Genomic DNA, 26724 nt, shown 5'->3' on the forward strand with positions numbered 1-26724 from the left:
GTGTGTGACACATGGATGCACGCAGCACTGCTCTGTCCCGTAACACGAGGCAAGGAGATGACAGCCTTCAGTGATACATCCCCAGCACCTGGGATGGACACTCTTAACATCAGTGTCAAGATAATTTTCATTTTTTACTTTGTGGATATTCATGAAAAAATGTATGATAATATATGTAATAAGTGGAAAACTCTGAGGTAATTTGAGGTTGAGAAAAATCACATATCACATAATAAAAACACAGTTCACCCCACTCTTTCCCTCTCTGCCTTCCTCCATGGAGCATCCTTCACAACAAGGCTTCTGGGAAACACAGCACTGGACCTGAGCTTGACCCTGTAAACTTCGAGTGGGCTACACACTTGCCATCCCTCTTCAGGCACTTGGAAGTTAGACCATGTCTTGCTTTTCAGTCAACTATCCTGAAAGTGGCTGCGCTGCCACTGCCGTCATCCTAATTGTCATAGTAATGTGCTTTCAGTCATTACCACATTCAGCTCTTCTATTTCATGAAATTTTAAGCATTTGGTAAGATTCCCATAGTCTGCTGAAGGAAAAAAAAATCAACTCTGACAGACCACCAAGTGCATTTTCTTACTGAATAATTGATAGCTGGGTGTTGTGTTGGGCTTCTAGTCAGCATTCATAAAGTTGTATTTAATATAGCCATGCCTGTTAAACTATTAGGAATTTTTATTATGGTGATATTTATTTTGTGCTGAAATGTGATTTTATTTGTATGTTAATAAATAAATGTGCCTGGGGGTCAGAGCTAGTGGCAAGCCATAGCAGAAGTCTGGCAGTGGTAGCACATGCCCTTAATCCCGATCACATGACAGGCAGATCTCTGTGTGTTCAAGGACACCACCAGCATGGAGACACATGCCTTTAATCTCAATACCAACCATAGAGACCTGGAGGTCTGTATGGACAGGCAGTGACGAGGAAGTCATGTGGTTGGGTTTACCACCAACCACATGAGATGGCAGAACAGAAAGTCAATACAAAGACAGACACACAGGAAGTAGGCCTTTTTCTGAGGGGAAGGACGACAGCGGAAACAGGTGATAAGAAGGCGGTTTTAATCTCAGCTCTTAGCTACTACCTGACCTCTTGGGCTTTTAACTCTGCATTTGTCTCTGTGTTTCTTATTTAATAAACCATTCAGAATTACATCTACATTTCATGGCTCTAAAAAATGATAGAATAATGTATGTGAAGGAGAGCAATTCAGAAGACATCAATGTCCATCAGGTTCTTTTTTTTTTTTTTTTTTTTTTTTTTTTTTTTTTTTTTTTTTTTTTTTTTCGAGACAGGGTTTCTCTGCGTAGCTTTGCGCCTTTCCTGGAGCTCACTTGGTAGCCCAGGCTGGCCTCGAACTCACAGAGATCCGCCTGCCTCTGCCTCCCGAGTGCTGGGATTAAAGGCATGCGCCACCAACGCCTGGCAAGGTTCTTAATTCATATTAGTTTTATTTTAGTGACTAGTTTAATTGAATAAAAACATATTATTAGTTATAAATTCAAATTTTTATTTCCATTTTATTTTGCTTAATAACAGGGTAAAATTCTATTAATACACATATGCATATAGTGAACACAATAAAATATTCCTTTCTCCCTATGTGTACAGCTGTCTGTATATCTGCCTGGAATGTATTCAAGCAAGTAAGAATGTGATTCTATCAACAGTCTTTCCATCTTCTTTTTGCCAGTCAAGAAATGTGGATGGCAGTATTTTTGTGCTGAATACTGCAGTGGGCATATATTTCAACGAGGAGCAACAGAAAACATCTTTTCTGTTGTTTTATCTTGCCAGAGAGATAGTAGATTTTATTACACAAAAATTACATGTGACTTTAAAATAGTTGTATTGAGAGATGTGATCCAGTTAGTGCTGGAGAGGGATGTGACTTTAATAGGTAGTTTATGATAAATTTTAAAAACTAGATAGACCTAAAACCAGAAAGTTTTTGAGAGAATTCTGCTCCCAAAGAAGGGGACATGTGAATACCCTCTATATTGGAGAATAATGGTAATGGGAAAGAGAAGAAGATTTTTAGGATAGTGTGTTGTAGAACTAGGATGATTTTCAATTTTAACTGCTGTGGACCATCCAGGTGTTGGTAAAGGCCAGAAGGAGCATGCACACTTTTTCAGTTGTGGCAATGGAAAGGGAAGGGAAGGTTGATAGTACAGCCAACAGCCGTTCAGTGAACCCATAGGTGAAAAGATTGGCAGGAGAATGAAAGGGTGAGCATCTGCCAGTTTAAGAGGGACTGTGCTACACACAGTTAGAACCTAGACAATGTCTGTGAGTAGATGAAAATCAGTTGACAGGAAAACAAACTTTTTAAATGTAATGATGTATTGGATACATGGGTAAAGGTAGCAAAGAGTTATAAGAAGATCATGTCAACAGCTAGATGGACAATTATTAATAAAAATAAAGGACTAGATAGAAGAGAAATGTGTTCTCTGTGGACAAGGGGGTTTCATGGTTGCTTTAACAGATTAGGAGATGTAAAGCCTTTACTTGGTACTTTGAAACTCACTGAAATACTTGAAGCTAAAATTTGGAAGTTTCAATATTTAGGTGAAAACTAAAACCAAGGATGTATATGACACTTAAAATAATATACAAGAATAACGCGGAAAGGAAAATAAATCTAAACCAACAAAACCACCTCCCACTGCCCATTGGGAAAGAGCAGTGAGGTGTCACTGACAAAAAAAAATCAGTCAGACTGGGCTAGGTGTCTGTGTTTCCTCCTGGATCTCTAGGGTGAGGTTTTGGAATGTGATGTATAGGACACATTAAATATGTGCGCATATGACCTTTTTGTTTTTTGTAAGTAGTTATGGAGCCCAGGCTATTTTTTAATGTGTCCAGGCTAGCTTTGATCTAGAGGGCTCACTCAGCTTCTGAAATAAATGGGGAACCATGTTTGGCATCAAAAATAATGGAAAAGAATCACTTTTTTTTTAAGCCGACCAAAAGTTTAAAGTCTTATTACTGGAAAAATTGTCTTTGTGTTTTCCATTTTCATGTGTGCATGCATGTACATGCAAGCATGTGTGTGTGTGTGTGTGTGTGAGTGTGTGTGTGTGTGTGTTTGTGTATATACATGTGTGCATGTGTTCATGGTATATATATATATATATATATATATATACACATGTTTGTAGGAACACATGCACTGTGGGTAAATGTTGCTGCATTTATGTGCATGTGAGGGGCTGAGATTTATGTTGGGAATCATTCTCAGTGACTCTTGGACAGTTGTCATTGTGGAAGTCTCTCACTCAGATCCAGTGCACACCCCTAGGACTATTCTCATTAGTTAGCTTGCTCTAGGGATCCTCTGTTTCTTCCTCCCTTATAGGTGGGTAGGTCACCACACACACATGAAATTTATATGGATTCTGAGAATACTTGCAATGGGAACTGTTCTAATCCATGAACCATCTTCCTAGACCCTTGAAATAACTTTTTAGGGAAAGTTATATAACAAATATGTGAAGAAAATGTTCATAATGGTCAACAAGTGACTAGGCCACGTATACTATACCTGTTTAGAGAGCCAGGTGTCAGACGTCATCTCATATTTCTGAAACAGAACAATTAGCTCATGAAGCATCTAAAACCAATATGAACATTCACTCATGCAACCTTTCCTACACTCTTCCGTTCAAGCTTTTCCCCTCCCTTCAACTAGAGACATGTCTTCAGAGATCCATCCCATTGGACAATATTGATTTGAACTGGATGAAATGTAGAGATGAAGCATTATGGTGAGGACAATTCACAAGAGCACATCATCTGAGTAGTAGGGGTGCAAAGTCACTCTCTGGTTCTGTTTGATTGCATCCTTCAGAATTCTGTGAGCCACCACCAGACCCTGTTTTTCTCACCTGTAGATATCATCTGGAAACAAAATTAAGTCTCCAGCAGAGCTGGGCAAACAGCCAGCAATAAAATTCAAAAACAGAGTTTTTAAATTTAATTCACTCTAAGTTATAACCTTTTTGTCCTCATTAGTAGTCATTCAGTATTAGAGAAAAAATATCAAACCTAGGACATGCCAGATATGATTTTCCTTTGAAATAGCTTGCAAAGTGTCACAGCCAAGATCATTGCAAAAGCCAAATTTGACCAATTAATCTCAAGTTAAGTAGATAAAATATTTTAGAAATAATGCTTTTTTATCATGACATGAAGCTCATATTTGTTGAAAGACATAAATACATACTGAAAAAAGTAGTCAAATTAAGAAAACTATACAGGGTTCTTCCCTGCATGAGGAAGGGATCACTTCAAATTGTTCATTCTATTTTTGAATTTTTATAATCACTTGTTCTTTCTAAATCTAGATTCCTATATACTTTATAATTGATCCCTTTCTCTTAAAAGATTATATATATGTATATATATATATATATGTGTGTGTGTGTGTGTGTGTTTGTGTGTGTGTGTGTGTGTGTGTGTGTATGTATGTTTTATCTGTTTGTGGGAAAATGAACATGAGTACATTGTCCTTAGAGTCCAGAAGAAAGCATCAGATCCTTGATGCTGGTCTTATATGCAGTTGAGAGTCTCCTAATATGGGTGCTGGGAAGTGAACTCTGGTCCTCCGAAAGAGCAACAAGCACTCATAATCACGCAAACAGAATTACAGCCCCAACCAGTTTCTATCTTCAAGCACATTCCTTTCAATGGTTCACTACATATGGTTCCATGCATATATCAGAAAATATTGAAAGAAATTATTCTTTAATTCTCAATGTGCACTGAAGCAGCAGCCATTCTTTCTAACCAGAAAGATATAAAATTCTGATGACAACTCTTCATCAGTGTCACCACAGATTTCTTAAGACTCCAATCAGAGCTAAATTCTCATGTGCTGTTGTTTGTCATATAATGTAAATTTACAGAAAATGAAACAGCAGAAAAATTACCAGAGTCTCAATAAGGTTTCAAATAAATGCTCTGACAAACATAATGATGTGTAGCATTTTAACTTATCCTTGTGGTCATGCTGTAAAAATATTTACATCATCCTTGTATAGAAGAGATAACAAGATTCTCTGGTTAAGCTGGCTTTGCCTTCCATATACTAGGCAAGCAATGTTACTGAAGAACACCAACACCTCTATCCAGGACAATTTTAAAATGACCAGGTTGTCTATTGAGTAATAACCCATCTAGAATAGTTTCTCAAATACACCAGGAAGACCTGGTCAATCTATAATACAAACTATGAAATATAATGGCTGGGATGATGTTCAAATGATACCAGTATAACATAGAAAGCATCACTGACATCCGATGAGTGATACTTTCAACTCTAATTCCCACACTTAAATTATTCTATGACAAATTGCTGTCTCTTTAACTCTTCCTTTGAAAATCTATTTAAGAATTATGTTTCTAGAACATTCACTTCAAGGGAAATGTACAGACCAGGAATGCTTAACTTCAGGAGTTTTGACAATTGTATATATTTATGTATTATCAAGACAAGGAGCCTCAAGTTCTCCCATTTCTACAGGCTCCTTCAGGGGTTCCAAAAAGACATTCTTCTCATCCTTTTCCTACAGATCAGTTTGTTTGGTTGTATAAAGTCAGAGAATTAAACCATGCATCACTTGTTGGTTGGTGTGAGGCTTCTATCATGCAACACTTTTGAGATTTATTCTTATGTTACTGTTTTATTTAATTGTACCAGCATTCTCCTTCTGTTCTTAGACAAGAAAATTTTGTCTGTGAAGGGATCTCTCTCTCTCTCTCTCTCTCTCTCTCTCTCTCTCTCTCTCTCTCTCTCTCTCTCTCTCTCTTTTTTTTTCTCTCTCTCTCATTCTCTCTCACTCATTCTCTGTGTGTGTGTGTGTGTGTGTGTGTGTGTGTGTGTGTGTGTGTGTGTGTGTGTGTGCGTGACTTTAGGTATGAGTATGCCATGGCACATGTTTGGAAGTCAAATGGCAATGCCAGGTCTCATTCCTTGCCTTTCATCCTGTTTAAGACAAGGTCTCTTGTTTGCTTCTATCCATGCCAAGCTACATGGCCTGTGAATTTCCAGGTATTCTCCAGTCCCTACCTCCCATATTGCCACAGGAGAAATGGTGTTACAGATGCCTACTGCTGAATCCAGCCTTACCTGACTTGTAGAGATCTGAATTCAAGTCCCCATGTGGGCATAGGAAGCACTTCACCTACAGAGCCATCTCCCCAACTTATATGACTGTTCCTTTTTAAATTGCTAGGTGGAATTATATCAAATGGATACATATGACTCCTTTTTTAATCCATTTCCTGTAAATTAACTGTTTCCTACCTGCCATCTTTTAGCTACTGTGAATAAAATTTTCTTAATGTTTTATTTTCTCTACAATTTCTTTTGTAAACATATGATTTTACTTTTGTGCAAATAGGTAATAATGGAATGGACAAGCAGGTATACATATAGATGTACTGCAATAAAATATTGTATTATATATGCCATGCTTACATTTTTGTTTAATTTCAGTTGATCTTCAATATATATATTAATGGAATTGAATAATTTTCACTTTGACCTGCAAATAATACAAAACTTAATGTTTTTCATTCATAAATGCTTCCTGTGTTTGGGTTGCCTTTTTAGTTTCCTCAGTCTCCTAGTATGTCCTATTATCTTATTATGATTTTAACCTACATTTCTCTAATAACTAATGAAGTCAAACACATTTCAAGCATTTATTATCTTTCTCATCATTGTCTGTTCATTTATTTTGTTATATTGGTTGTTTTTTGTTTGTTTTTATATTGGAACATTTAGATTTATTGTGGTATTTATTGGTGTGAGATACATTTCAGAAAACAGTTTTATCATCTGTGGTTTTGTAAGTCATTTACATAATATTTCCTGATGAGTGTCTGATGTTAACAAAGTTCCATGTGTTTTTTCTATGATTGGTTATTATTTGGTTTATTCAATATAGTAGAATTGTATTATTTTTTCCTGCTGCAATGATCAAATTCCTGACAAAAAGGAAATTATCTTAAGAAATAGTTCATCCCAGATTATAGTTTGAGGGATATAATTCATTGTGGTTGGCAAGGCACAGGGGCAGGAGTAGGCCACAGGCTGGACACATTGCTTCCCCACTCGGGATTTAGAGAGTAAACAGGAAATGTGGTTGGCCTATCCATCCTCCATCTACTAAAGATTTCACACCCTTCCCAAACAGTGCCACCAACTGGGACAAAGTGTTCAAACATAAGCCTATGGGGACTATTTCATATTTAAAACACAACCTATATTATAGTCCATACTTTCCTCTGGAAGATTGACATTATCTCACTTGGGATTTAGAGTTGTAGCTGATCTCAACTTGTAGTTAGAACATTATTATGAAATAACTGCAAACAATTCCTACTCATTCGGTTGAAAATTGTTTCATTTCCCCTACAGAGTAGGTATCAACTGATACCATAAATGATGGCCCATATTCTGTAAGCCATGCAATTGAACTGATAGTTCATCTGTCTCTGCTACATGTCTCCTATTACTAAGAGTTCATAGATTTCCAGTTATTATTGCCATCAGGTTGTACAGATGCATCTAACTTTCTTCTTCTGTAGGATTGTTTTGATTTCCCAATAACCTTATTTTATATTTTTTATATTTAGTATGTGAATAAGAGAGGTGGACATAGAGAGAGACAGGGAGGGAGAGAGGGAGGGAGGGAGGGAGGGAGGGAGGGAGGGAGGGAGAGGGAGGGAGGGAGGAAGGGAGGGAGGGAGAGAGAGAATGAGGGAGGGAGGGAGAGAATGAGGGAGGGAGGGAGGGAGGGAGGGAGGGAGAGAGAGAATGAGGGAGGGAGGGAGAGAATGAGGGAGGGAGGGAGGGAGGGAGGGAGGGAGGGAGAGAGAGAGAGAGAGAGAGAGAGAGAGAGAGAGAGAGAGAGAGAGAGAGAGAGAATGGCATATTTAGAGGTCAAAGGACAATGTTTCTCAGTTATTTTATCTTCTCCTTCCACCATACAGAACCTGGGAAATTGAGCTCTGGTCTCCAAGTCTGGTAGCAGACACCCCTATCCTCTAAGACACCTTGCTTGACACCATCATAAAACTTTAAATAAGCTTTTATTTTATTGAAAGCAAATTTGAGAAAAACTGGATGTAATGGTACACACCTCCCACCCAGTACTCAGCTGGTAAAGGCAAGAGGATTAGAAGTTCAAGGCCTTCCTCCATTACATAGAAAGGTCAGCAAAGGATTCATTAAAAAGCTTTCTAAAAAGGGCTAGGGTGGGGGCACTGAACGAACTTTAACTTGGACTGTGTTGAAATTGGAACAGAACTGATTATTTAACAATATTAAGTCTTTCAACTCAAGAACATTTACTAAGCATTTTAAAATATCTCTTATAATGCTGTAGCACTAAATACTGAGGTGTTTAAATTCCCCCTGGTATATTTAATATTTAAATATTTCACCTTATTTTAGCTTACCTCCATCTTAATATTATTACAATAGAAAATTTATTTTGTTTCATTTTCTGAATTCTCTATTTTGAAACAAGTTAAACTTACAGGAAATTTATGGCAAGTTTTAGAAAATTTATTCTCTATGCATTTTTACCAACTGCTTAAATTTTTTCTTGTTTGTTTTATTATTGATGTTTTTCTCCTCTTCTGAATAATTTGAAAAGATTTCAAAGATGAAAAAGGTATTCTTAATTATGGGTACATTTGTGCATCTATATAGATTCTTTGGTTTTTATTTCCACAAAATTAATACCTGGGAATAAAGAGTTTCTCTTTTTAATTTTTCAAAACTCCTTTGTATCCTCAAGGAATTTGTTCTCAGGGAGTTTTCAGTGCAGTCTGCATAAAAGTAGTGAGAATGGACACCTTGGACTTACACAGCTCATAGCTGACAGTGAATTGCTCATCATAAAACTTTGGTGTGTGCATGTCTCACTGTGTGTGGGAATGTGCACATGAGTGGAGGCCCATGGAGGCTACAAGAGGGGTAGGCTCATTCTCAGGAGCTGGAGTTACAGGCAGTTCTGAGCTGCCAAGTGGGTCCTGGGAATTGAACACAAACACCGCACAAACAGTACACACTAAGTACTAAGTGGTCACATTGGCCTCTCATTTTAAACTTTGAGGCAAGGTTTCTTCTTATACTTAGATCTGTTCCTTAGTCTCCATGAGGTTTACAGATGACCTTATGCTTGTGAATCTCTGGCCTCTGTCTCCTGAATGCTGGGACTATAGGCATACTCCATGAATCTAAGCTTGTTAAACCAATCTTATTTTCCTATGACAAACTCATCACTCAACATGTATCACATTCTATTTACATTGCTAGAGTTGGGGGTTAGTATGGTTAAGGTTTTTTTTTTGTAAATATGTTTATAAGAAAAATTTAATTGTATCTAGACTTGCATAATGGCGGTTGAAGTTTGTTTTTGTTTTTGCTTTTATTTAGCAAATAATTAATATTAATAATGTGTGATGCACTCCTGTACTCCAGGCTAGCTTTCACTTCCCATGTGGCTGGGTATGCCCTTGAACTTTGAATATTCCTGCTGTTGCCACATGTGGTTTATGTGGTTTTGAGTACCGACGCCAGGGATTTGTGCAAGCTAGGAAAGCACTCTATCAACTGAGATACATCCCCAGTCCAACCTTAAAATTCAGATTCCTGTCTCTAGTTGCAGAGATCTGAGATTATACCTGGGTATTACCATGCCCAGGTTATGGAAAGCTGAGCATGGGACAACAGGGTTTCCTGAATGCTAGATAAGTACCCAGCTAACTGAGTTACAGCCCCCATTCAGTGTCTTTTTTTTGCCTGACTCATTTAATTTACAATAATGCCATCCAGATTCATCCATACTGCTGCTTATTTATTATTTCTTTCCTTTAAAAAGACTAAATAATAAATGATTATAATATATCTTCTATTCATTTGTCTAATTATCTATTCAATAAATATCTATTTACTCACTGAGATTTCAACTTTAATTATTAACCTGACATAACCTTGAAGCATCTGGGAAAAGATTCTCAATGAAGAGCATTTTACATTGGGTTGGCTTGTAGACATATTTGTGGGTGGCTGTCTTACTTAAGTTAATTGAGGTGAGAAGACCCAGTCCACTGTAACCATTGGCTGCACCATTCCCTAGGCAAGGGATCCTGAACTGTATAAGAGTGCAAAAACAGAATTGAGTGAAGAAGCAAGCAAGCCAGTATTCATGCATGTATTCTCTCTGCTCTGGAGTATGGATGCACTGTGATCAGCTGTCTTAATCTCTTGCTGTTGTGACTTTTCCACAGTGATGAGCTATACATTGCAACCCGGCAGACATTTGTAATTTTCTTTTCTGTTATCTTTGGAGAAAGTCACACTTATGAGTTGAGCCTGTTCTCAAATTTGTGATTCTCCTGATGCAATGTTCTAAGTGTTGGATTACAGGCATGTTCTATAACACACACACAGCCAGTCAGATTCAGACAGGAATCTGAATTTTAAGTAAGTGCTTGCATTTACTTTAATTTTTTTCTCTTATTTTCCAAATATTTGGTGATTTACCACATATTTTTAATTTAATTTAATCCTTCTATGGCTAAAAGGGGGACACTTGGCTTTATTTCTTTTTTATATTTATATTTATTTATATGTATGTGTGTATGCCCGTTTGTGTGTATGTGGACCATGTGCATGCAGGTACCTGTGGAGGACATAAGAGTTTGTTGAATGACCTGGAGCTTGAGTTACAGGTGGTTATGTGCAGCCTGGCATGGGTACTGATAACTGAACTGGGATCCTCTGCAAGAGCAGCAGGTACCCTTAACCACTCAGCCATCTCCTTAGTCCTTCTTTGCTATATTTCTCTTTGAGCCTTGTGAATAGTTCTTTAGCACTAAAAAAGTGTCAGAAAGATTGCTCAGCCATTAAAGGCTAAGGCTCACACTATGAAGATGAAGAGATGATACATTTTGTTGTTGGGTGACATATTTTCAAACTAATTTTTAATATTTTGTTGTTAAAATATTTTGTAGCTTTACTAGTATCTATATATGTATATATATGTATCACACACACATATATATACATATATACACATATATGCATATAGATAGATAGATAAGAATTCCAAAGGCACTGAATATAACTGTATCTATGATTCTAACTTGTTACGAATTTTGAATCATCATTTTTAGATCTACAGATATTTCTTCTTGATTATTCAACAGTGTATCATAACCAAGTAATATTAATCACTGGTCTAATGCTGTTGTTGTAGTTTGATAACTAAAATCTATGTTTCCTATGTGGTTATGTAATCAATCCCCTTTAAGTTGATGCATATTAGTATTAGTGTGAAATCTTTCATTCTGTTCTTTTCTAGTTTATGCTATATCTTACAAAATATAGACAATTTTCATAATTATGTCCTCTTACATTAGTATTGTTTTCTCTGAGGATATTTTCAATATTTTTCTCTAAATCATTGATTTGTAATAACTTGATTATGAGCTGTTTAATTGTTGTTTATCTTTATGTTGTTTTGGATTTGCCAAATTCTTGGACATGTTAGACACATTGTACATATTTACAATAGAGAAATGCTACATCATTATATTTTCAGTTTGTCTTATTCCAGTATCTTTATCTTAGAGTTTTCTACCTATAATTTCATATGTATATCATTTTATAGTGTTACACATGCAAATAAGGTTTTCCTGGAATTGAGCTAAGAAGAAAAGCAAGTAAGTATGCAGGTGCCCATTCTCTTTTTCTAAGCTCTGGATATTCTGTGACCAGCTTCTTCAAATCCTTGCTTCTGTGACTTGCACACAGTAATCAGCCAGGCATTGCAATTTTATTTTTGCTCTCAGGAATTCCCACTAGTTTTTAATTCTGTTTGTCCTTTCTTCAACGGTGTTTAATGTAATGAGGACTATCCACTTAATTTTACACCTTAAATACTGCATATTTTTCACTGAAAAATTTCATCTACTTGTTCATAAGGGAATTTGTTAAGGATATTTCTAATAGTTTTCAGAAATCCTGTTGACTCCAACACTGCTGTACTTGGTATGTTCCTACAGACTATTTTAGAAGGAAAAAAAACTGGGTTACAATTCTCCAAACATATAGAATATTTAGATTTCACAAATTCTGCATGATTGACAGTTGTCCATTGAATTTTAATTTTCCCTTTCAAAAGTAAGCTTCCTTTGGATAGAAAAGCCATGCTTAAACACTGGGTCAAAGATAAGAATATTTTCTCATAGATCAATGGAGTTCTTTCCTAGGCATTCCAACTTTTGGGGCGGGGCTTGCTAGGTAAGACTGTGATTCTCACTGATCACATGGAGGAGTGAGACAATCACAGTTGGCTTTAGTTCGACCTCTTTGCCTCTTCTTCTCTACTGACACAAGGCTGGGGATGGGGTTCATTACTAGAGCACATGCCTAGTGTGCCCATTCCTCCTATTATCCTGTATCTGAAAACAGCTGTTTTATATCATTTTAATAGTTTACAGAGGAAAGTGTAATGCTCGCTCCACCATTTCTGCAGCAGACATTTGTGAGTTTCTTATTAAATAATCCAAGAATCCTTTACACATCTATTAAAATATATAATATAAACATTTAAACTATCAATCCATTTTTTTTTTGGCCAGGAGCCTTAAGTGTGATGCACATTTAAGTTACTGCAGAGTTTAGAAAATTTAATTTTAGAAATTGAAATTCAACTCACTGTTACAATAGAGTGGAACAAGAGCCATTTTTTGTCTTACTATAGGAAAGGAAATACTACTACAGAGCTAATATGAGCTATATGAGAATGTGGTCATCTCTAAAGAAAATGGAAAGGATACTTCCAACAATGTCAAGGGAAAGACAAAATATGGACAGAAGTCCTCAACTGCAAAAAATCTCCATGTTGTTTAGACCACCTATGTGCAGCAGACCTGTATTCATTCATTTCATTAAGAGGGCTGTGTGTTCTCCTTTGATTATTCATGATGCCACTCCCTTAAAAAGTTGCAAGGATTATAGTGTGCACTTTTATTTACTTTTTATTTTTTGCATGTGTACATGTGTCTGATGTGTGTGCATGTTTGTGTATGCATATTCACATATCTGTGTGTGCACATGCATGTGGAATGCAGAAGTTAACATTTAGTGTCTTAATTGTTCTTCATGTTACCTATGGAGGCAGGGTCTCTTGCTGAACCTGTAGCTTAGCAATTCATCGTGTCACTAGCCAATATGCTCTTCTAATCCCCTGTCTTCACCTCTCAAATGCTAGGATTATAAGGGGTCAACCACACTTGTCTGGAATTTACTTAGGTGCTCAGGCACTCAAGACTGTGTGGAAACCACCTCATTCTCTAAGACATCTCCCCAGCCACAAAAAAACATAGACCTTTAGGATTTATTCCTTTTATTACTATTTTTGTAAGTAAACTTTTGAAGTTCCTATATGAAAACCTAACCAGGCCTGACTTTCATAGCAATGACTCCTAACCATTTTACCTTACACAAAAGATGGAAGTAAGTTAAACTCACCCTACTGCATGCCCCGGTGGTGGACTCACAGACCGTGAGGATAGAGATGTTCTGAGGCCGATTCAACCACCTGACCACTGTCCTGGTGTTGCTCACCCATTTAACCATGGTGATGTAATATTCTCTAGTTTGGAAACAAAAATTAAAATTTATGTTTAGAGTCTGATAATCAGTAGAATACTAGTAAGATCCATGTGATGTTTTATATGCAATAACTGAAACATTATAAGAATATTGTATTTTGTGTACATATATAAACATACATACTTTTGTTTAAATATTCATATATATAAATTCAAATAAATGTGTATGTATATATGCAGACTTGTATATTTGTTCATATATGTATATGTGAACAAATATACAGAAAATATGAGAAAACATTTCATAATGAATTATTTCCCAGAAAGGCAATTTTTGGAACAATGGAAACCAGCAGATACTTGACTTTTCTGAAAAAATGTTTATTGTTTGGGACTAGCATGTGAAAAGCAAGTATATAATTTTAATACTATGTTAAATTTTTGTTAAAAGAACAATGGATAGCCAAAACGAATGCAAAACTCAGTCTTGGCTTAATTGTTATGTCTTATGCACAACCTTCTGGTTTTTATCTTATATATGAAGTATTTGGCTACAGGGGCACTAATGGTATGTGTGATGTTTAATCTTCTTGTCAGCTAGACTGTACTCTGGAGTCAACTAGAAGACATATCTCTGACACATCCATGAGAGAGTTTCCAAAGAGTTTTAACTGAGGAGCGATAACCCGATTGTAATGTGGGTGGCACCATTGCATGAGCTGCATGCAGACTGAATAAAAGGAGAAAGTGAACTGAACACAGCCATTCATTTCTCTGCTTCCTGACTGTGGATGCTGCATGACCAGCAGCTTCATGTTCCTGCCGCCATGCCTTCCCTCTAGGATGGATGGTGCCCTCAAACTGTGAGCCAAAATTAACCCTTCTTTTCTTTTTCTTTTTAATCAGGTATTTTACCACAACAACAAGAGAAGTAACTAATATGATAGAGTTGGTCTTTGTCAGTTGTAGATTTAGAAGTGGTTCCAATTTTTCATTCATAGTCTTTTTTATAATATTGTTACTCATCTTGTCTCACACCGTTAAAAATAAAAAGGAATCCAAGTGAAGCACCTGACTAGATATTACATTTTTAGCATACAAATAATGTTAATTACTGTGTGTATAGTTTCCTCAAAGTGATGGGAGATTGACATAAATATGTAATGTAAATTTTATGTATAACATGTTTTGATTTTATATTTAAAAATTAACATAATGTATCAGAAAACTCTGAGCTCCCATACCAAAAAATCCAGTCATCTTGGTTTGATTTATGATAAAAAGGAAAAGGTAACAACCTTTCTAGATATGTTCCCAATTCCATAACAGAGGAGTGGCATTAGAAACAGCTTTAAAATGCCATCTGTGTTGTGTTAAAAATTGTGTTTAAAGGCTTCAGAGCTGTCTCAGCAATTAAGAGTGCTTGCTGCATTGTCCGGAGGACAGTATTTCAGCACCCAGGATGCTCATGAGGCAGCTTCTAACCTCCTCTAACTCAAACTCTGGGATTCAATGCCACTTTCTGGCCCCTAAGGGCACTGCACTCACATGGCATATATACACACAGATACTCATGCACACAAACAAATAAAATTAAGTAGTCAAAGGAATAAAATAATAATGATACTTGTGTGAGTTAGTGAAAAGTATCATTTATAAATAGAAAAACTTGAAAGAACAAATATTTTGTCCTTGGACAACTCTGGACAAGATATCCAGTTATATGAATCTTACATTTTTGCATTTCTGAACAGCTACAGTTTCCTCTAAAAATATCTGTTAGCCTGTCAAATGGAAGACATCAGCAGAAGGACAAGTGTAACTTACTATGGAGTGATGTCTGACATATTGTTTTTCAAGCCTATTCAAAACATCTGGAAGCTTTCACAACCATCTGAGTCCTGCTCAGAACAATTTGCCAAGCAGTTCTGAGAACCCATAATACCACGTGCCCTAAGCAGTTACCAGGGCAACTTCAAATCACATGCACAGTTGGTTTGGATATACACTTTGGCCAACTCACTTGGAATGGGGTCCTACAGGGAACAGTGTCCTGCTTCACTTTCAGCACTTTTTTAAGAAATGTATTTTGAATATGCAATATTTGACATTATGACCACTAAAATGCTTAAAAAGTCTGGAGAGGTGGCATGGGTGTTTGTGTTTGTGTGTGTGTGTGTGTGTGTGTGTGTGTGTGTGTGTAATATAATACTTGTCACACGTACACAGGAAGGGAGTTCAAATCATACACACTCCCACATACAGACATTGGAATGCACACAGACAAAAAGAAAATGTAAGCATCAGCCTTTTATAGATTATATACAATGAAGCTTTGAGAAAAAGGAACTGTGTGCCCCATACACAACCAGGGTAATAAATGCTGAACTGTGATAATAGATATTCCTGAATGGCAGCTACAAATGTCTAAAGTTGTACTAAATTTAATATGAATACTGTAAAGATTTATAAATCTTGTCATAAATTATATTAAAATTAACATAAACATTGGAAGTATTTATCAATGACTATAGAAATCAAAGAGTCCACAGCTTTGAAGGGAAAAATGTACATTGGCAAATTGATTTTAAGCCTGCATAAAAATTTGTTTCAATTACCTAACCCAGACAATATGGGACATGGGACAAATTGAGATGTGAAAATAACATGAAAGCCTTTTAAAGTAAATAATAAAACACCAGAATTTAAATATTTATCTGAAGTACTCTTAGAACAATCTATGCAATCCCATCACAGAAAAGGATGCACTTTATTGATTGCATAACCTGGTTTAGAGTGACTTTCAAAAAAACTTTGATATTTGGATAACAATTCAAAGCCTAATAGCACATGGCCGGTAGCTGGTGTTTTTAAGTGGATGTACATTTAGATGTAAAAATTTCAAGATAAACGGCAGTATTTTATAAAAAAAAAAAAAAAAACCACATATTGATCTTTTTTAGATAAGTTAGTTATTTTATACATGCTACTCATGCTTACAAAAGTTTAATCTAATATGGCATATCTTAGTATACATCTTATTTGTATGTGAGCATCACTTTCTACTTGCCATGTAAAATTTGAACAGTGACAACTATTTCTGAAAACAAATTTGCACTTTTAAAAGGATCAGTTTCCAAATATTGGAAATCTCCACTAAATAGTTGCATATACACAACTTGAAAATTAGAGCAGAGGTTGACATTTAGGCATTGAGGAAATGCAGGTGTACTAGTTGAATCACTTCCCATGTTTCTGCACTTTCTGGACCTCAAAGTTCTAGGTTCACATCTCACTTTGCTTCCTATCACACACTATGTTAGCTCCCAAGCATAGACTGAGTCATAGGGCAAAGACCAGCAGGATAAAGGGCCACTACTCTAGTCACTGGTGACTGTCTATCACAGCATGACCTTGCTTAGGAGACAGAATTGTCCAAAGGGTATGTGAAATGGAGTCCCAGAATCATTTCAAGATGGGTGTGCTAGCAATCAGACCCATGTTAGCTGTCTTTCTTTCTCTTTGCCTGCCTCCTTTCCTTTCCTTTCCTTTCCTTTCCTTTCCTTTCCTTTCCTTTCCTTTCCTTTCCTTTCCTTTCCTTTCCTTTCCTTTCCTTTCCTTTCCTTTCCTTTCCTTTCCTTTCCTTTCCTTTCCTTTCCTTTCCTTCCTTCCTTCCTTCCTTCCTTCCTTCCTTCCTGCTTTCTTTCCTTTCTTTATGCATGTAAGTGTGTGGATGTGTAAACATGTGTATAAGTATGATGGGGGACAGAATTCAACCTCCATTGTCCTCCTTAGCCACTCTCTACCCCCTTTTATTTGCCACAGGGTCTCCAAATAACCTAGAGGCTCACCAATTCAATCAGTCTATCTAGCAAGTCCCAGGGATTTACATTTTCCCACCATACCAGTGCTAAGATTAGAAGACTACCCTGTCTGTATTTTTTTTTTTTTAAATCTGAGTTCTGGGTATCAGACTCAGGACCTTCATGTTCTTACAACAAGCATTTTCTTGACTGAGGCATCTCCCTAGACTCATGCATGTGTTGTCATTGGTTTCCTGTCTATTTACTGTTATGTCTTCCATATATCTATGTACCTAGACATGCCACTCTCTTTGAGGCATGAATTTCTGAGGGTACACAGAAATTCTACTCTAAGTACACTAGAGTAGCTCTCCCTACAGACTCAGAATACATGTCATTCTAAGTTCCATTAATGTTATTCATCACTTGAACAAAAGGTCCTTTCAGTCATTTCCATGGAAACAGATACATGAATGAGTTAGACGTTCCCAAAAGTCCAGACATTCTTTGGAAGAATTAGAAATTCAGACTAGACATATGCCAAGGAAGAGACAGCACAGGACCATAAAGCCAGGTGACAGGAGTAGTCCTGGGGTCACACCAGTGATGCAGGTGACAATAGAAAACCTAATAAGTAAATGCATGCTAAAAGACACTGAGTGAAGAGAACCATACAGATAATGATACAGGGCCAACAAGCCAGGTCATTAGGTAGAGGTACTTGCTGCCAACTCTGGCAACTAAAGTCCAATTCCTAGGACCCACATGGTGGAAGGAGAGAACCAACTCCAGCAAGCTGTCCTCAGACCTCCACACACATATCCACACTTGTGTTACACACAACAAAACTTTAAAAATACAATGCTTCTTTTTCTCAAGTGAATGTGATGGTTATCTAATGTCTTCATGACTCATCATAAAAGAATATTTTTACTAGCTTTAAAGTAATACTTTGAACTTCCTACCTAAGTTTTCTAGAAAAATCATCCAGTGTTTGCAATGCTTTAAACTAATAGTGTGAGCATTTAGAAAACACCTCTACTTCTCCAGATGACATGAACTATCTCACCTCCCACTCAGTCTGGTTATGGGGATATTGGAAGGAAACTGGGCCATTATTTTATGTCCTTTTGAGCTGCATTCTATCCAGAATCAACACAGCTGTGTTTTAAATAAGGATGAGCTGAATAATGGTAAAATGTGAATAAAAAGAATTGATGCTGAAGACATTCTGCCTGCATGGTCTTATGTACATCTGATGACATGGCATGAATAAGTGAAAATTAATAAATAAAATGAAGAAGAGAAATAAAGGCAGAGGTTATAGGAAAAAGCAGACTATCCTCAAGTTTTCAAACACATTTTTGAAAATAAATTAATTTATTTTGAATACTTTCCTAGAATTTAATACATGAGTACAATGTATTTTCATCATATCTACCTCTCCCTCCCTAAATCCAGCTCCAAGCCCTCCCATATGCTCCTCCAAAATCCAGGTCTTTTTTCACTCTATATATCTCTACATGAATACACACACACACACACACACACACACACACACACACACACACACACACGTAGTGTGGACTGTACTATACATATATATATGTTGCTTCACTATAAACAACACACACCCACAAAAATGATGTGTTTGATAGACTGAAAAGGACACTAGATTACTATATTATCTATGAACAGTGAGACCAACTCTTGAAGATTACCCTCCGGATTCATCTCGATGACCTTGGTAAGTTGACTATGACACTGAATGAAGCACCTTAGAAGTTTCAGATATTTAGAACTTCATTGCATAAATGATTATGTGGTTGGTGCTGAAGATGTTTCCAATATTTAATTTATGCTTTGGACACATACACTATATACCTATTTTCGCTGTTCTTCCAGGTGTGTGCATGGCACAGTGTACGTGTTGGGGAGTGGGGAATCAGAGGACAACCTTGGGTGTCGTCCATCTCCTTCTACCATGCTGGAAGCACAGTCTCCTGCTGTTCACCACCATGGCTTCCAGGCTGGTTGGCCCATGAGCTTCCAGGGCCTCTCTTGTTTCTGGCTCCCATCTCACCACAAGTGCACTGGGATTACAGGTCCACAATATTACATAAGTCTCTATTTGTGTTCTGGGGACCTAAACTCTTTTTTCATGAGCCATCTCCCTGGGTCCTTCTCAAATGTTGTAAATATAAAGGTTTCTAATCTTAAAACAAATCATATTTTATTTAAACATTCTGCTTGCAGAAGACCACCAAATAATGTATCAGCAAGTTGTGGGAGAAAGGAAGGTAAACATGTTAGAGAGAATTTAGTTTTTTATTTGTTTGTTTGATTTTTGTTTGTTTGTTTGTTTTTTAACCAGGGATCAAGTAGCCCAGTCTGGCCTAAATTTCCCTAAGAAGCAGAGGATGATTTTGAACTTCTAATCACCCCAATTCCCCTTCTCAAGGTCTGGGATTGCAGGTGTTTATCACTATATCTAGTTAATGCAGTGTAGGGATTTATACAACCCAGGGCTTTGCCCAGGCCAGGCAATCACTCTGCCAAAGGAGTTACAGCCCCAGATGCTGATTCCAGCCTTCTAAAGAGCAACATTTAAAGAGAATGGACCAACTATGCTCTAGAAGAAAATTCAGTGGAAAATTAACTTCTGTCTTCTCTCCTTCACATTGCCAGCCAAACACCCAATCATCAACATCTTTTGTCATTTTGTGGTACCTCTAGTCACCTTGAAACTAAATACTTCATAGGAATAGTCAGACAACCAGAATGACTTCATTCCCAACTGATGGAGGCAGCCTCTGCTTCATTTTCAAGTGGAATTGTGGCACTGATCACATCATTTTCTAAATTGCAACAAAATGATAATTGGATGGAAAATATCTATTTCTGCTTAAAAGTGGAATTGAAATTGCCTACCTTGATTTAAAAATGTCGGGCGGCATCAGCTCCAAAGTATGAGTTGGTCCATACAGGTTTACAACATATAATTTCACTGTTGGGTTCACTTGACCTGCCTTTGAGAAAATAAAAGTTGTAATATGTAATATATAAGCATTAGATTATATTAAAAACAAAGAAAAACAAGGAGTTTTAACTAGTTTACTCTCGTGTGTGTGTGTGTGTGTGTGTGTGTGTGTGTGTGTGTGTGTGTGTGTTTTACTGGGGACAAATGTTCAACTTCTCTGAAATAGAAATGGTTTTTAAATTCAACCACTTGATGACTTTCGATTGTTTTTGCAGATTGCTGCTTCTAGAGCATTTTCCTCAGACAATTAAAGGTTGTAGGAAATCAGGGTGGCTTTATTCATTAGGCGGTGCTGCTGGGTACCTTTGTCAGAGCTGCAGAAGGACTGGGCATGCAAAGCAGCCAGTAGACCAAGTGACTGCTCACATCATAGAACATGAACTGTAGCATGAAGCTTTCTAGTGGCAGGAAGGAAGGGGAGGAAAGGGGAAAGACGCAGGTAGTAAAGCTGAGAGGAGAGGAAGGAAACGGAACAGAAGATGGAGAGAGGAAAGTGAAGAGAACAGGAAAGATAAGGGAAGGGGACAGGAAGGGGAAGGTAAGGGAAATCCACCCACAACAGTTACAGAAATTCTATTCAGAATAGGCTGCTACAAGTTGCCCTCTGACGTCCACATGTGCCATGGCACATGTGTGCCAACACACACACACACACACACACACACACACACACACACACACACACACACACATAAATATATATAAGCAAAGTAAATGCAGAAATATTAAAAATCTTACTCACATGCTTCAAATACCACGTTTAAAATTCAAAAGAGCCTAATGTATTCTATTGCATTAATGTACCCAGTCTTTCTCTTTAAGCTTTACTGATTACAGAATGGGTGACTCATATATTTAAATGACCCTTGAGAGGTGCAGAAACAGCCCTTTCTGAGTCTGTGGCAGGAAGAGTGGAAATGCATATATAATTTTGTTTCAGTTAATCAAAATTCCATTAAAGGAACAATAACTACCAAGGTACAGTACTTGGTATGCTTCTAGTTTGTAACATGGTCTAATGGGTCATGCCATAGATTTGTCACTAAATGTCCCTACTTCAGTACAAAGGTTATTCTAATCATTCTCTAGATGAAAATAGAGATGCTAAAGTAAAATCCCTAATACCGAGAGAGCTGAGACTTAACACACATGCTATTGTGCCTTCTGTTATCTCCCAGGCAATGACAAACAAATGGTGGTCAATACGCTATGAGCAAGAAAGAGACATGAAGGCATACTCTCTCAAATATGCTTCAACCAGCTTGCATAGGAGAATGAAAGAATGACTTTGTGCTGGGCCTGGGCAGATCGCTCAGTGGTTAGATCATGTGTCCTGCAAGCATGAGCACTGGACCTTGGCTTCCCAACACCCAAATAAATACCAGGTAGGTTTTTGGGCTGTCTCTTCCTGCCACAGACTCAAGAGAGGGCTATTTCTGCACCTCAAAGGGTCATTTAAATATATTAGTCTTCTATTTAGAAATCAGTAAAGCTTAAAGAGAGAGATTGGGCACATTAATGGAATGAAATTCCAGCCACAGAAGGTGGAAAAGGGATCCCCAGAGAAAACTGGCTAGTAAGAATAGTGGGCTTGATTGGAAGACCCTGACTCAATGAATAAGGTGAAAGAACAATTTAGGATGATTCCTGAAATGACCCTCTTTATATGTATACACACATGCATCCACAAACACGCAGAACTATACGTATGAACTCAGCAAACACATGAACAATGGTAAAAGAAAACTAAAGGAAGTGTGTCCACATGAATAAAGGATGCATTAAATCAATGTATCACAACATGTTGTTAAACAATTATCCTTGTGATATGGTGAGGCTACATGTGATATGGAGAAGACTACATGTGATATGGAGAAGAGGAAAAGGAAATTAAAAATGACTTGAGTTAAAAAACTGAAAGGGTGTGATCAAGCTTATTTAAGGACTGCAAAGATAGATTCATGCTCAAAGGATTGACAAGACAAAGCCTGAAACAAGTCAAGGCTTGAGACAACATGATGCATTCCACCCAGAGTGAGTAGGCCCCTGAGCAACTGTTTTATTTGGTTATCACTAGAAACTGACACATCTCTGGAAGTGTATCACACACTGGCCAGAACTTTATAGCCAATGGAAGTAGTCGGGAAAGGCTTTTACTAAAAGAATGCCATGACTATTAAAGCCATTATTGGGATCATCATTAATTTATGGTTTTGTTCTGTTATTTCTCTAGCTATATCAAGCAAGTTAAAATTTAAACCTTGTTTTGTGATGTAACTTGACCATTTAGACTCTTCATTGCCAGCAGCACCAATCTGCCCCATCTGAGGCCTTAGAAACACAAAGCCCTGGTCCCCAGCTCACAGATCTACAAAAAGAATCTCCAGGTGTGGCACTATGGATCTATTTGTGTTTTAACTACAGTGCCAAGCTACCAGTAAACTGTTCTGATAAAAAAAAATGTTCCATGTTTTTATCTATTCTCTACCTGTTACCTATAATCATCTATCATCCGGATGATATATTTATCACCTATTTGTCATTTATCATGTGACATCACTCACCTACTACCAACTATTCATAATTTATTAGTCACCTATTAATCTTTTATCTCTGTCACAAATTTTTTATTTGTCAATTATCTATCATCTCATATATCTATTTTTATACATATATATATATATATTTCATCTTCATCTCTATCATATCTTTATGTTCTATTTATCCATTATGTATCATCTATCATCTGTCATCTATCTATAATCTATCAGTCTAACACATAATGTCTTTCATCTATTGTATGAAATCTATTTATCACCTATTTATTCTCTATCTACCACATACAATCGGTCTGTCTTAGTTAGAATTACTATTGCTGTGATGAAACTCCAGACCAAAAGCAACTTGGAGAGTAAAGGGTTTATATTGCTCACAGTTCCATATAACAGTTCATTATCAAAGACAGTGAGGACAGGGACTTACACAGGGTAGGAAACAGGAGGCAGAAGCTAATGCAGAGGTCACAGAAGGGTCTTGCTTACTGGCTTCCTCCCCATGGCTTGCTCAGGCTGCTTTCTTATAGAATCCAGGACCATCAGCCCAGGTATGGTACCTCACAATGGGGTGGGTACTCTTCTATTAATTACTAATTATGAAAATGCCCTACAGGCTTACCTATAACCCAATATTGTGGAGACATTTTCTTTTCTTTTTTCTTCCTTTCTTTCTTTCTTTTTTTTTTTTTTTTTTTGGTTTTTCGAGACAAGGTTTCTCTGTGTAGAAACCTGTCCTGGAACTCACTCTGTAGCCCAGGCTGGCCTTGAACTCACAGAGATCCACCTGCCTCTAACTCCTGAGTGTTGGGATTAAAGGTGTGGGCCACCACCGCATGGTGGAGACATTTTCATAATTGAGGTTCATTCCTCAGATGACTCTAGCTTGTGTTGACTAAAACTAGTCAGCACACTACCATTTCTCTGTCATCTATTATCTATCTACCAGTTATCTTCTAACATGTCTCATCTACCACCTATCTCTCATCTCATCTATCCATCTTACGTAGTCTATCATTTCTCTGTTTACAATTATCTGCTATATCATCTATCTATCTATCTATCTATCTATCTATCTATCTATCTATCTATCTATCTATCTATCTATCATCTATCATCTATCCATAAATATACCTGTCATCTTTCTATCTAAACAAACCTCACTAGTTGTCAGAAGTTAGTTTTCATGAGACTGGTTTAGAAGAAATGACGCCCACCTCCAGCACAAGGCTGACATGATCACTGCTGATGACTAGACCATGTTTTGAAACCTGGGTTATCTAAATCTATGCATCAGAAGAATCTCAGTTCAAATTTTGACTCTGCTATAATGCACCATAAAGTATGTGATTAAAATTCTAATGCACAATTTACTTGATTTTAAAAACTGAGACAGATATCCTTCTGAGGATGTGTCAGAAAGCAGACATTGTGAGAAAAAATGTTTTCTTTCTTTGGATAAAATGTCATAGTTTTGTTATATTAACTAACAAAGAGATGTCTAAATAAGCCATCTAAATGAGGATATGGTAATGCATTAAAATAATTGGTATTTTTATAACACTAATTCTTACCAAGTTAGAGAAATTTGTGCTTATATTTTTATAATTTAATACACTAACTAGACTAATAAGTACATTAAGTTAGATTGGATCTTTCTGTGAACTCTTACCAATATTTTGTGATTTACTTTGTCAAAGACACACAAATGCTGATCATTCCTTTAAGAGAATCTGCTACTGCAACTGTAAATTTGCACATGTGCAGGATGAGTGATATTCCAATCAGCTTCCACCCGAATGCAAATTAAAAATTGTACACATGAGGCCATTTTTATATAAAGGCACCTCAGTGAAGCATCAGACTGCCTCGCAACTTTTGCTATTCAGCATTTCATAATCTCAGTTACATTTTTACTTTTCCATGGGGTTTGGAATTAAGCAAAACTAGTGAGTTCATTTGCACCTTTTAATATTTGAATCATTCAGAGAGTGTGCAAATTAGAGAGCTCATTTCTTCGCTTTCAACAGTCCCATTTGCCACAAAAGACTGCAAATCCACGGAATCTCTTCCTCCATGATTCTGAAATGCAAGCCTCAATAATAATTAACCTTGTTTTACTGGCAACTAAATTGTCATTAAACGAGATAATGTTTTAATTAAGAAGATTAACCTGAGGTTACAGAGAGAGAACTCCGCATCTCTTTTGTGCTGAGTTGCTAATGATAGGGTATTTTATGAGCACCAAATCGTGCTGAATTAAATAAAATCCAAATATATTTGTTTGGTATAAGTGTTTCATCAGTAAATCTGACCGTGCTGAGTTTCACTGCACCAGTTTTTAAATCTAGCTTAATTTAAATAGCAATTTAGTATGAACTTAGCATTATCTCGATTTCTAAAGTGTCACTTTCTGAAAGTTTATTGTATGCAAGCAAATTGAACCTGCATTTGTTATGGGAAAACTAATGATCATTTAAAACTCAAGTAGAAAATAGTGAGTTTGAAAATTAAATGACATACTCAACAAGATACTGAAATTTTTGTGATTACAAGGATCCAAACCCCCACGTTCTTGAAAACTGGTGTCTTAAGTACATGGGACTCACAGAAAAGTCACATCCAGCCAAGTGTATTGTCCCTTAGTTTTGTCTTGTAGAATGTTTGTTCATTTTTATTTTTTATGTATGTGGAATGTGGGCATGCATGTGGCCTGAAAGGCATATGTACATGTATGTAGAGGACAAGATACAAACTTGGGTGTCATCCTCAGAAACACAGTTCACATCCTTAGAATTAAGAGTCACTCATTATCTGGAGCACTCCAAGGAGGCTAGGCTGGCTGGCTGAGTTTCGGGGAATCTGCCTAGCTCTACCTCCCCTTGCTTCGATCACAAACTTGCAACATCACACCTGGATTTTTAACGGGATAATTCAGATAATATCTGAATTCTCAAAGTCAGGTCCCCATTCACGGCATGCAAACGATGAGCTATCTCCCTAGCTCCAGGTTTTAGTTTTAATACTTTCGTTGACAGGCAGTGTCCACTTGGGACCTTCATCACACACTATGCTCCTGTGTTGATGACTGGAGACTCTCTTCTGCCCATATATAGCTGAGTCTGTATATGTACATATGTGGTGCAAATGGTCACAAGCCTGTGTCTGTGACTGACAGGCAGGTGTTCAGGTTTTCTGAGCTGCTATGAAAATAACAGTTAATCCACAGGAACTTTATTTACATCATTTTCCTGTCTTGAAATAGCGATGACTTAACAAAAAGATGTATTTTTAAAAATTATATGTATATGTTTGTGTCTATGAATAAATGTGCATGCGTGTACAAATATGTGCAGATAACATAAGATTCCCTGGAGCTGGAGTTATATACAGTTCTGAGCTATATCCAACTTGGGTGCCAGGAACAGAACCCAGGTCCTCTGTAAGAGCAGTAAGTGCTCTTAACTGCTGAGTCATCTCTCTAGCTCATAACTATGCCTTTTTAAAAAGTATGTAACCTTTTAAAATCTTAGCTTATTCATTTTTAAAAAATAAGTGCTTGCAGTGAAGATTAAATGAAGGGAAAAATGGAAGCCTCCCTCAAAACAAAACAAAAAATGTCTACTAGTACCCATGACTCTATTCAATTAATAGGCACACA

At 36.9% G+C, this 26724-nt stretch overlaps 1 protein-coding gene across 2 annotated transcripts in view; it reads right to left on the reverse strand.

Annotated features, from left to right (window-relative positions):
* The window catches only part of Dpp10 (dipeptidyl peptidase like 10), a 720356-nt gene that overhangs the window by 64644 nt on the left and 628988 nt on the right, over positions 1–26724 (reverse strand). For both annotated transcript variants that reach the window (XM_006980956.4, XM_076547250.1), the window contains 3 exons: positions 20403–20500; positions 13586–13709; positions 3572–3610 (listed from right to left, as the gene is read on the reverse strand). In XM_006980956.4, coding sequence (XP_006981018.1) covers positions 3572–3610; positions 13586–13709; positions 20403–20500 — 261 coding nt within the window. The remainder of the gene's footprint in view (positions 1–3571; positions 3611–13585; positions 13710–20402; positions 20501–26724) is intronic.

This window comes from Peromyscus maniculatus, chromosome 11 (genome assembly GCF_049852395.1).
Source record: "Peromyscus maniculatus bairdii isolate BWxNUB_F1_BW_parent chromosome 11, HU_Pman_BW_mat_3.1, whole genome shotgun sequence".
In the NCBI taxonomy this organism is placed as follows: Eukaryota; Metazoa; Chordata; class Mammalia; order Rodentia; family Cricetidae; genus Peromyscus; species Peromyscus maniculatus.